Raw genomic sequence first — 13,703 nt, 5'->3', positions numbered from 1 at the left:
CGGGGTGGGTTACTGGGAGCCGGCCGGGCTATCAATGCAACAGGGGACTTTTTTAATTATAAACTCCCGCTGCACAAGCGAAGCCCAGCGCTCATAGCATTAGCACAATGAACGAGCTGTCATGTCAATTTCATGTCGTGACACGGTTGACACTTCAACTTTTACAAAGAGAGTGCACTGAAATCTTCACACGGTCCGTAAGATCTATACAGCCCGTGTCTTGCGTGTGTTGTTGTTTATACGTGACGTAACGTTTCGCCATAGGCCATACTTTATGGACATATATATATATATATATATATATATATATATATATATATATATATACATATATACACACATATCATTACATATACATATATATATATATATATATATATATATATATATATATATATATATATATATATATATATATACACACGTACATATAATAATATATATAATGTGTATGTGTATATATATGTGAAGAGCTTAGAGCCATAAGGGCCAATGTCATGTGGAGTCGTTTTGAGAAAAGTGATAAAAACACATAATATTATGCATGTTAATGAACTTTGTTTTCCCAGATAAATTCCTAGACATTAACATTAATTTGTGTAAGGGTGGAAAGGGACAGTGTCTGTATTTTGGCCCATTTTGACCCTCAGGCATTTGCATGAAATTTAACATGTGAGATTGATAAACTACTACTAAAAGTACAAACACATGCTATTGAAGTACTTTTAAATGATTTAAACTAATGCCAACTTTGTTAAAAAAGTTGAAATATGATAATAAGGTGTCCAAACTTTCAAAATCTCTCTCAGACAACCAGTCTCAACCACAAACGGAAATTAGAGCTAAAAGGGCCAAAATATAACAAAGTGACTTTGGCCCTTTTGAAACTTTCAAAAACGCATCAATAAAAACATACAATACTTTTTCTACAGGTAGACAAGAACTCATAGAGGTTATTTATGCAATAATATGCAAAAAGGGCCAAAGTGCATTTTGGCCCCTTTTAGCTCTAAGCTCTTCATGTATATATATAATATATGTTTGTTGTTAAACGCCGCACAGAGCAATATTCCAGTTATATGACGGCGGTCTGTAAATAATCGAGTCTGGACCAGACAATCAAGTGATTGACATCATGAGCATCGATCCATGCAATTGGGATACGATGACGTGCATCAACCAAGTCAGTGAGCCTGATCACCCGATCCCGTTAGTCGCCTCTTACGACAAGCACAGTCGTCTTTTACGGCAAGCCATACAGTTTTGTGAACACATTGTTGTTAACACCGCTATCCCTTTATACCTGGCAATAACAAGCCCAAATGCTTTACTTGCTTGTTGAGCCACAGTTTTAGCCGTAATATTGTAGTCTAGATGGTCATCCAAGAGTTCACCCATGTAAGTAAGTATATCTGTAAACAGTTTCAATTGGTAAATCATCGGCTTTAAAGTACCTTGAGATCTCGGCACAGAAGGGTTGCGGAAGTGCAGAACTTTTGATTTGTCGGCATTGATACCTATATTATTAGTTTTACACCATGGACAAAGATAGTTGAGAAGGCCTCGCAAGTCTTAATCTGGTTCTGCCATCTTTAATATATCGTCGGCATAAAACAACTTACATACTAGCTCATTGTCAATCTAGATGCCTATATTAAGGCTCTTCAACATCAGTGCAAGGTGATATGAACAAATTAAACAACAGATGAGATAACAGACATCCTTGCTTTACACCACTGTTTACTTGGAACCCTTCAGTTTTAAAACCGTTCAATCTTACACAACTGCTAGCATTCCTGTGCATAGCTCTCAACGACTTTTCCCGTTAACACCAACAGCTTCGAGCTTTCTCCGCAAATTTGGTTCTATCGATGGAGTCATATTTTTTTAAGTCTACAAAGGCGGCGAACGTGGTCAACTTCTTTTTTTCTGTTTTCCACAATGGTAGTCAGACTTATTAAATGATCAACGATGCTTCTCCCCTTTCTGAATACATTTTGCTCCCCAACAAGGAGATTATTTTCCACAGCCCAACTGGGGAGTCTGCCGTTTAGAACGTGGCAATATATCATCTATACACATGATGTCAATGTTATACCGCGGTACGGCAGAGGGTCTCTCTTGTCCATTGTATTTGGCTTGGGAACAGGTTGAATGATACCACGACTCCAGAGTGCATGCATTCGTCCACTGTTGTAACACATGTTCCAAAACTAAAAGGTATAAGATAAAAGTTTTTAAGAATCTCGATGGGAATCTCGACCTCTCCTGCTGCTTTTCCATTCTTCATCGATCTGACTGAGAATTCAATTTCAGCCTCGCTGAGTGGAACATCAAAAACAGAATTCTCGTTTAGTACCGGGTGACTGTAACTTTCTATATCATGGGTTTGGTGTCCTTGTATATTCACCAGTTTAACAGAATCCGATTTCCGTTTACGGAGTACATCTTTTCTGTCACTTGACAATGACCCATCATCCCGTATTATCTCCATGGGAATATATTATTGACCTACCAATTGCCAATACCAATTTCCCCGACAAATTTCCAGAAATAGCTTGGGTCATTATTTTCAGAATTTGCAGTTTCGGTTTGTATTTTTCGACGGCCGTGGCGTTTCGCTTTCTGCACATTTCTGTCAAATAGTTTCCTAAGACGTGCGTATTCATCTCGCTGGCGTCGCTTATTAACAGCACTAGATTGTAGAAAATCAGACTCTTCCGCCCACAGTTAATTCCATTGTATTGATGAACAACTGACCACCATGGCTTACTCGTTCTTCCTATTTTATTTCGATTTCTGTATCTCAGCTTTATAATCTTCTCATGCATTTCATCTTTGATCGCACTGCTGAAAATATCATATGCTGAGTGGATGTTGTCTTGTGACGCTTCAGCCAACTCAAGGTCAGTGATCAGCAAATCTAAAGCATCCAGGATATCTGTGTCTAACACTAGATACTTCTTTGTTTTATTTGTTGTTTTACGCCGCACTCAGCAATATTCCAGCTATATAACGGCGGTCTGTAAATAATCGAGTCTGGACCAGACAATCAAGTGATTGACATCATGAACATCGATCCATGCAATTTGGATACGATAACATTCATCAACCAAGTCAGCGGGCCTGATTACCCGATCCAGTTAGCCACCTCTTACGATAAGCATAGTCGACTTTTACGGCAAGCATGAGTTGCTGAAGACCTATTCTACCCCGGATCTTCACGGTTTGTCTAACACTAGACCGTATAACACTAGACAGTCAGGGGTCTGGTCCAATAAGAATTTAGCGTATTTCTCTGAACATATACCCATCTCCAGACGACTATCATGCAAGGCTTTCTTATACACAACACCGCGCTCACATCTACTGGTCTCCTCTCTGGTACGGCAATTAGTAGAACCCTCTCCCTCAAATGTATCCTCCATGATATAACCTACTCTCATTAATGAAATGTTCTCTTTCCCTGCGTCACAGCTATGGAGCCGAGACAAAGATATCCAGACCATCATAAACTAATTAGGGTCCTATCCAAACCTCATAAATATAATCACTGGAAGTCGTACTTCAGAACTTCAATAACAATAACATTTACCTGGATCATGTATTCTCTTAACACCATCGCAAAAGAATATGTCGACGCAAATGGGCGTATAAATAAGATGGATCTGATTGATCACAACAGTACTCATATTTTCCTACAAAATCACATCTAAATAAGAGACATTAGCGAGTATATATCAATGTGTTTAAATATTTTTCTATAAAATGCTCTCCTAGTTACAACCTCCAGTTTCAGCTGAAATGGGTCCTACCTGGGTCAAAAGTTACTTCCCTCCGAAATACGTGCGTCAGGGGTTGCACACGAGTGCACAAGGGTTGCGTCACGCGTTGCCCATGCGTGTAAGGGGAATGCTTTTCTGGGCAGTCGTGTATCATGACAATGCAATAGCTATATCACAGCTAGGTCACGGTTCTACTACATCGGTCTGATATAATGGGATTTAAAAGTAAACTAATGCCAATAAGGCCCCGTGTTCTCTTTTTTCACAGTCCTTTTGTGAACTACATAGTGCATCTTCCCGAGGGAAGGGCGCTAACTGACAATAAAAGTTCAGTTCCAACCTTGCCGAACTAGGCTGGAATAACCAGGCAAGATCGTAGCGCCCCCAGTGTCAATAACGAGTTAAGTCCCTTCTATTGCCCTCCTATTGGCCAGTCATATCACTTGCATTTGTTTCAAACAAGATGGCGGCGTCCAGTCAAGACGATCTGATCTATATTGTAATAAGAAGGGTCTTTCCCTGCGAAGTGCATCAAATCACTTGGGCACCTTTATTAAAAACATGAAAAGATTTGGAAAATATCTCTCGACGCCCATTTGGCTGTGCTCATGCTTTGCAAATCCTGCAGTCGACCAAAATCTGGACGTTGAAATCCATGCTGTTTACAAACCGGATGTCTAGTTGGTTACACCATTTTGATTGGAGTGAGTCAGTTGGGTTTTAACGCCGCTTTTAACAGTATTCCAGTTATATCGCGGCGTGTCAACTTAATGTGGGAGGAAAGCCCGAAATGATGCAGGTCTTAGACGTTTACCACTTCGGTGAAACCCACGAGCACGGGTATGGTGCTGACAAAAATAAAAAAATTATTTGGGGCGAACCTGGACTCGAACCCACAATCACAGGTTTCTGGCGTGCCCAAAGGGACGCAACTCTGCACAGCGAATCGCGGCGCCTTAGACGACTGGGCCACCTGTGCCCCCCATTTTGATTGGACTATGCACAGACTCGTTAGTCCAGCCAGAATGTAACTCCGGAATTCCAGCGTAGTTGGGCAATGGTGGACTTTTATAGTCAGGTAACTCCCTTGCCCTCGGAAAATGGACATAGTGTGATTCATTGACAATTGTTTCTTACATCTCCAAACTGTAATACTTTAATCAAATACGAATATATGTTTGTTTAATCTCAGCCCCCTATAGATAACTCTACACAAAATCTACAATGGTCGTGTTAAATATATTTTTTTAATCGCAGGTTCAATTGATAGATATTTCAGCAGGCAAACCAGTGACCGATAGAGTAAATGTCAAACCATGGCTCAGTGGTATAATAATACAATTAAATATGTCCAGGTGAAGGTTTGAGAGCGTTTTCCCTACTATTCAGAGTCAGGTCGTCAGGGTCCCATTCGTGGGTGGCCATATGTATCGTTTGGCTGAAAATATATACTACTCAAAAGAAGTTTAAGAACTCTTGATTTTTTCATATTACTATAGCTAATCTAACATACCTCAAAGGAAATTAAAGAAAACTGTAGTCACATGAAAGAAATTTGAGAGTTTTGAGCATTAGATGGTGAGGTGAAATGGGGTTTAACGTCGCGTCCAAGATTATTGCACTTATATAGCGACGCGCGCGTGTGTGTGTGTGTGTGTGTGTGTGTGGCTGCTTGTACTAGTCCGGACTGATGCCGATTTATAGTGCTAGCACACTGAGGTACCATGCCGCAGTTTAACATGAATACCCCACTCAGACACAGTATACTGACTCCGAGCCGACTATTCCTTGTTTTAGCCCCTTAATGTCGAGCGCCAGGCAGGGTAACAACAAGTACCATCTTTTAACGTCTCTTGGTATGACGCGATCAAATCCCGGACCTGCCGCTCTCCGGGCGGACGCTCTACCACTAGACCACGGAGGCGGTTTGAACATTAGAAACATAAACCTTTGTTTTTTCAGTATATTATCTTCGGATAAAGTTGCAACCCTTTAATTTGATAAACAGTCTTGTTATTTAATGTGCATGATGTGTGTATCATTAATGTTTCTTTTGTTAAAAATTCAGATAGATATAAAGATATAGAAATATCATAAGAACATATGTAAAACCTGATTCCTGCAATGGTGATATTAAAATGTTTCTTGAGAAATTCATTTTCAAATATTTTAATTATGATATTCACTTCTGTCCAACATCAAAATTAGATGAACTCTTATTTCTGAAAGATGCAATGCTCCCTGCATTTACCGCCATAGCTCGTCTGATTTCCTCCGCAAGAAGACAACAAGTAGCCAAGCCCTCCGTCTCCAGTTCTACAAGTTAGGAGAAAAAAGTTTCGGTGAAAATTTAAACACCATTGCAAACCTGCATATGCGCGGCACGCAGAATGTGCAAGTGTGATAGTTTTTATAAGAAGCCCATTTTAAAACAAAACAACGGCAGCTAGATTTCACACGGCCCAAGTGAAGGTACAGCCCGTGTGTGTGTGGCGTATGAATCATTGGTCATAAGTGGCAACTATGCTTGTCATAAGAGGCGAATAACGGGACCAGGCGGTCAGGCTCGCTGACCTGGTTGATGTCATAATATACCAATTGCGTCGATCGATGCTAATGACACAAATCACTGGATTGTCTGGTCCAGACTCGATTATTTACAGACCGCCGTTATTGAGCTGGAATATTGCTAAACAACAAACAAACAACTAAGTTTCATTGTTCACGGGTCGTTTATTTCATCTCATATATTTAGTTCTCACTGGATTTTCACCGTCTGGCTGTCTCTTAAAGAATATTTCACTCACTCACTCTTCTCACTCACTCCCTCACTCACTCACTCCGTATCTGCAATTCTACGATTCAGCCTCATAACCAAGAAGGCGACTAACGGGATCGGGTGGTCAGACTCGCTGACTTGGTTGAAGCTTGTCATCGAAACCCAATTGCGTGGATCAATGCTCATGATGTCAATCACTGGATTGTCTGGTCCAGGCTCGATTATTTACAGACCGCCTTCATATAGCTGGAATATTGCTGAGTGCAGCGTTAAACAACAAACCAATCAACCAAATCATAACCACGAGGCTAATTCAATCGCCTCTAGGATCATGTAGTACTTTGTGATTGTTCAAAGCGTCTTGTTTAACATAAAGATTAACACACTATTTTATCAAAATTATATGAAAAACCTTTTCTCAACGGTTTCAATATACTCAGATAAATTGTCACCACAGTTCATAGATTTAGATTGAGTGAGTGAGTTGGGTTTAACGCCGCTTTTAACAGTATTCCAGTTATATCACGGCGTGTCAGCTTAATGTGGGAGGAAAGCCCGTAGTGATGGAGGTCTCAGACGTTTACCACTTTGATGAAACCCACGAGCACGGGTATGGTGCTGACAAACCTAGAAACATTATCGGGGCGAACCGGTATTCGAACCCACAATTATAGGTTTCTGGCGTGCCTAAAGGGACGCAACTCTGCACAGCGAATCGCGGCGCCTTAGACTATTGGTCCACCCCTGCTCCCCATAGATTTAGAAAGTTTGTCAACATAGTTTATGTACGTAGACAGTTTGTCACCATAGTTCATACACTTAAACAGTTTATGCTTAGAAAGATTAACATTTGTCACCATAGTTAATAAGCATTGACAGTTTATAACGATATTGAATAAGGAAATAATTGTTTTCATTATTAAAATGTTATTGGTTGTATTCGGGACAGTTAATAGTTTCTGAAAACGTGAGCGAAAGCTGTATGAATATTTGCGGTTCGTGGTTATCTGTCCAGGCAAATTTAACTCTTGATATATCACTCTCGTAGATACGAACAATTTGCACATGCGCTCATTAAACACCTGTCAAACATCGTGCAGACCGACCTATCAATACATTACTCTCCATCGAAACTATTTGCATGACTCCGCCTCGTTTGTTTACATAGAAATAGACATTGATTGATTGGTACCGACCCTAACAGAACTGACGTGTGTCTACATCAATGTGATAACATAAACTACACTGCACTGGTTACCCATGGACGCTAATGCCATAATCTGCCCTAAGTTAAACTTGTGTTTCAACCCTATGCTAATACTGTACCGTGTGTTACAGCTATCTGTTAATGGTGTGCAATATGTTACATCTATATGTTAATATAGTGCCCTGCGTGAACAACTGTCAATACTGTGCTGTTTGTTTCAGCTATCTGTTTTAACTGTGATCTGTGTTCCATCTATATGTTAATAATGTGCCCTGTGATACATCTATATGTTAATAATGTGCCCTGTGTTACATCTATATGTTAATAATGTGCCCTTTGTTACATCTATCTGTTAATACTGTGTCCTGTGTTACATCTATATGTTAATAATGTGCCATGTGTTACATCTATCTGTTAATAATGTGCCCTGTGTTACATCTATCTGTTAATAATGTGCCCGGTGTTACATCTATCTGTTAAGACTGTGTCCTGTGTTACATCTATATGTTAATAATGTGCCCTGTGTTACATCTATCTGTTAATACTGTGTCCTGTGTTACATATATCTGTTAATAATGTGCCCTTTGTTACATCTATCTGTTAATACTGTGTCCTGTGTTACATCTATATATTAACACTATGCCTTGTGTATCTATATGTTAATATAGTGCCATGCGTGAACAACTGTATGTCAATACTGTGTTATATGTTACATATATCGGTTTTAACCAGGCCCTGTGTTACGTCTTTATGATAATAATGTGCCCTGTGTTAAAGCTATCTGTTAATGGCGTGCTATATATTACAACTATCTGTTATAGATATGCCCTGTGTTCATCTATATGTTAATAATGTGCTCTGTGTTACCTCTATATGTTAATACTGTGCTACATGTTACAACTATCTGTTATACCTGTACAATGTTATAACTATTCTACATATAATATGTTATAATTGTGCCCTGTGTTACAGCTATCTGTTATAAATGTGTGCTGTGTTACAGCCATCTGTTATACATGTGTCCTGTGTTACAGCTATCTGTTATAAATGTGTCCTGTTTCAGCTATGCTGTTATAAATGTGTCCTGTGTTACAGCTATCTGTTAAAAATGTGTCCTGTGTTACAGCTTTGTTTTTATAAATGTGCCCTGTGTTTCAGCTATGCTGTTATAAATGTGTCCTGTGTTTCAGCTATGCTGTTATAAATGTGTCCTGTGTTACAGCTATGCTGTTATAATGTGTCCTGTGTTACAGCTATCTGTTACAAACGTGTCCTGTGTTACAGCTATTTGTTATAAATGTGTCCTGTGTTACAGCTATATGTTATAAATGTGTCCTGTGTTATAGCTATATGTTATAAATGTCTTGTGTTACAGATATCTGTTATAAATGTGTCCTGTGTTATAGCTATATGTTATAAATGTGTCCTGTGTTATACCTATCTGTTATAAATGTGCCTTGTGTTACAGCTATCTGTTTTATATGTGTCCTTTGTTACAGCTATCTGTTTTAAATGTGTCCTGTGTTACAGCTATCTGTTACAAATGTGTCCTGTGTTACAGCTTTGCTGTTATGGATGTGTCCTGTGTTACAGCTATCTGTCACAACTGAACAATGCAACCTATTTGTTACAACTGTGCGCTGTGTTACAACGGTAATACCGTGCTGGACGTGTGTCACAACTACTTACATTTATATTATTGTTTCTAGTTACAACCATCTGTGATAACTGTACCATCAATGTAATTATCTGTAAGTATATCGATGTTGTCTGTGTACGACATGCTACCAGAGAGGCGGGATCGGGAAACAATTCAACCACTCAAGCGCGAGAAACATTTATCTGTAATTGCAAGTAACTACAACACACGAATCACACGGGTAGTATCATAAAAACAAACAAACGTTGCGTCGCCTGTTCTGTGACCTCATGCCTGTGAACTGATGCCATGCTCTCTGTATCTAACTACTTTTTTATCCACAAATATCAGATTCCGTGTTTACGGCGAAAAGCAGGCAGTCGTGGTGGAAATTGAGGTCGCTCCTAGCCAATAACAAGTGGTTTCAATTCCCGCGTTTTTTATCCTCGCTGGGGGTCGATTTACAACTGTGCGCGTGACCTAGTTGGGACGTAGTAACCTAGATTTTCTCCAGGCACGAGCAGTTTCCCGCCAAAACTATACATACGTAACTCGCTTGTCATGCCCTTGACTTCCAAGATTAGGGGGTTGTTTTGTCCTTCACGGCGCGAGAGGATATACCCCCCCCCCCCCCCCTCTCCAACCACCACCACCACCATCTTAACAACTCCTGAGATTTGGTTTCATATCTACATAAAGTACACGTGTTAATGAGATATAAGTTAAATTTATGGTTGATGATTTTGAAGGTATTCTACATTAAGTCTGTCTATATTACTTTAGTGTGGCTAAATGACAACCATTTACTGCACGAAATGTGTTTGTTAAACATGTTCTACAATACCTTGTATAATGGGCTATGCCTACTCTACGTATCTGGCTACACCCAATTATCTGTGTGCTACGTGTTTCCATTACCTGTTGCATGTGGATCTGCTTCTCTCAACACGTGTATATACCTCTCACTGCTTGGTTGTAGTCACTCCAGCTTGTTAAGGTTGTGAGAATCTACTTTGGAACGTTGCTCAAGGCAATAAACCAGTTGTTATCCATGAAGTTGTATGTTTTCTTAGGTGTTGCATGTTTGTCGTACAAACCTTCGCGAACAGGCCCAGCGTGACCTCAAATCTGTAAGCACCATACTCTGGGCTGGTGCGAAGTTTAGTGGACATGTGGGCTGGTGTGAAGTTTAGTGGACACGTGGGCTGGTGTGAAGGTTAATGGACACGTGGGCTGGTGTGAAGTTTAGTGGACACGTGGGCTGGTGTGAAGTTTAAGTGGACACGTTGGTTGGTGTGCAGTTTAGTGGACACTTTGGCTGGTGTGAAGTTTAGTGGACACGTGGGCTGGTGTGAAGGTTAGTGGACACGTGGGCTGGTGTGAAGTTTAGTGGACACGTGGGCTGGTGTGAAGGTTAGTGGACACGTGGGCTGGTGTGAAGTTTGGTGGACACTTTGGCTGGTTTGAAGTTTAAGTGGACACGTGGGCTGGTGTGAAGGTTAGTGGACACGTGGGCTGGTGTGAAGTTTAGTGGACACGTGGGCTGGTGTGAAGTTTAGTGGACACGTGGGCTGGTGTAAAGTCTAGTGGACACGTGGGCTTGTGTGAAGTTTAGTGGACACGTGGGCTGGTGTGAAGTTCGGTGGACACGTGGGCTTGTGTGAAGTTTAGTGGACACGTGGGGATGCCGTGAAATGACTTTCAGGAATCTGATGCATTCCCATGCTTCTGTGGCAGTATTGTACAGATGCCAGACCTGGTGTTAAGGGTGTTAAGGGTGTCATGGGTGTTAAGGGTGTCATGGGTGTTAAGGGTGTCATGGGTGTTGCGCGGCGGTGTTATAGTCTGGTACAGTCCAAATGCTCTTGTGTCGTTTCTTAAATATTTCTAGACACAAGCATTAGACATACATCCTCTTATTTTATCCTTACTGTAAAGATACAGAGGAGAGTGTGGTGTTAATCTGTCTTGAAATATTTAAGCAACAAGGACCTGTGATATTATCTGAATAGAAACCTGCACATCAGTGATGTTATTATGTACCATTGAAACCGGGACACAGTTATACTGTACATGTGTAAATGCTGTAAAGCCACTTCTTATGCTACTACTGCTACTACTACTGCTACTGCTACTGTCACTGCTGTTGCTACTAATACTGCTACTGTCACTGCTACTGTTGTTCCTACTGCTACTGCTGCTGCTACTACTACTACTACTACTACTACTACTACTACTGTCACTGCTACTGTCACTGCTAACCGGAGAGCGGAAGGTCGGTATTTTAATCCCCTGGCCGCGTCCCCTGGTTATAAGATGGTACTTGTTTTTACCCTGTCTGGCCCTCGGCACAAGGACAGGTGGGCATGGGGTCAGTATTCTGTGTCTGTGTGGGGTATCCGTCTTAAGCTGCGGTATGGTACTGCTAATACTGTAACATCTACAACTCTTAACCACGCGCATATTACCAGCTACAACCGCTACTACTGTTACTATCACAGTCACTGTTACAATTGTGATCATTGCTTCTACTAACGCTACCGCTATTGATACTATTACTTCCACTACTACGACTACTACTACTACAGCAACCACTTGCAACATGTCATTGTATCCCATCTGCGTGAATCGATGCCCATGATGTCAATCACGAAATTGTATTGTCCAGACTGGATTATCTAAAGACCGCTGTCATATAGCTGGAATATGGCTGAGTGCGGCGTTAAACAACAAGCAAACAAACAAGTAGCTACTACTACTACCACCACCACCACTACTACCACAATACTACCACCACCACCACTACTACTACTACTGCTGCTATTACTAATACCACTACCACTAGCACTACCACTACTACTACTACTACTACTACCACTACTACTGCTGCTCCTGCCATTACTACTACTACTACTAGTACTACTACAGCGTTGTTTACAACTTCTCAAGTCAATGCTGGTTGCAGACAAGTGCCCACTTCAGAAGACACAGACACTTCTTAACATTCGACTTTCCGTTGACCTACTTACAACAGTCTTCATAATTCACGCTGATATTCATTCCGTGTTTGTGAATGACGGGACGTCATAATCTATTTCACACCGGTGTAGATTTCCTCGTGCCGGGGCGCAGCGTAGTGAAATATAGCGTGTATTTTCACAGTTGACTGGCATCTAGTCAAGCATAACGGAGAATGTGTGTCTGACATTGGCAATACTGCACGACATTGACAACAGTAGGCAGTATATATCATGATATATATCACACTGGACAGTTTTGTTACCGTGACGACCGTGTGACGCTCCTAAGTATTAATGTTGCCGTCGCATATAATGATGATTTATTTGAAAGATGATAAACCCTTCATGTGGCGTGAGAAAGAAATTAAAGAAATTAAACAAGTCTTTGTAACTGTTCACAACTATTTCGAGTAGGACAGCGTCAACTTGAACTTGAAACTAACAATTATTAAGTATGCTGTTAAAACCTGTTGTCATTTCCTTCATATTTATTATGATGGATACGCAAGGCCATGCCACTCTGCGAATCGAGAAGAAGCACGATACAGGAGTTGTCTCCCTTTGTCCACGCTTCGTCCCGTGCTTCTGTCGCTAACTGACACGTGAGCATGTCCACAGAACATAATTCTCTATTTCTATGTTTGTTTAACGCCACATACAGCAATATTCACGCTATGGCAATAATCAAGCATGTGCAAGAGAAATTAGTGGTTGATATTATGAGCAATGTCCAATACCGTCGAAGTACGATGACACACTGTCAACCAAGTCACGGACGCTGACTGCCCGACCTGTAAAAGTCGGCTCATAGACTTACGCCAAGCATAGATGGTGGGGATCATTTATAACCCGGAGTCCCTTTGAGGTTATACTTGACATCATCATCATAAAATTATTTACCTTCATGACAAGAAAGAAATGTTTATGATAATGATGACGTTGGTGAGGTTGATGCTGCTGTTGATGAGGATGATGAAGATTACGACGACAACGACGGCGGCGACGACGACGAAGAAGACGACGATGATGATTATGATGACGGCGATGATGATAACGATGACGACGGCGATGATAATGATGACAATGATGATGACGGCGATGATAATGATGATGACGGCGATGATGATGATGATGATGATGATGATGATGATGATGATGATGATGACGACGACGATGACAACGGCGGCGACGACGACGACGATGATGATGATAATGCAGTTGATATTGACTGCTTCATTATTTGACAGGATATAGTGAAATAATTTGTCTTCAT

The 13,703-nt window shown here is 40.8% G+C and overlaps 1 protein-coding gene across 1 annotated transcript; it reads left to right on the top strand.

Moving 5' to 3' along the window:
- The first annotated feature begins 1,374 nt into the window (after positions 1 to 1,374).
- LOC139475663 (acidic leucine-rich nuclear phosphoprotein 32 family member B-like) lies at positions 1,375 to 13,674 on the top strand. Its single transcript, XM_071258851.1, has 2 exons — positions 1,375 to 1,398; positions 13,378 to 13,674. The coding sequence occupies exons 1-2, from the start codon at positions 1,375 to 1,377 to the stop codon at positions 13,672 to 13,674; spliced, it is 321 nt and encodes a 106-aa protein (XP_071114952.1).
- The last annotated feature ends 29 nt before the right edge of the window (positions 13,675 to 13,703 follow it).

The sequence above is a fragment of the Haliotis cracherodii genome, unplaced genomic scaffold (assembly GCF_022045235.1).
Source record: "Haliotis cracherodii isolate W230 unplaced genomic scaffold, xgHalCrac1.p SCAF_3, whole genome shotgun sequence".
Taxonomy (NCBI): Eukaryota; Metazoa; Mollusca; class Gastropoda; order Lepetellida; family Haliotidae; genus Haliotis; species Haliotis cracherodii.
Note: the sequence above shows the minus strand (reverse complement) of the source record. Positions and strands in the feature narration are given on the sequence as shown.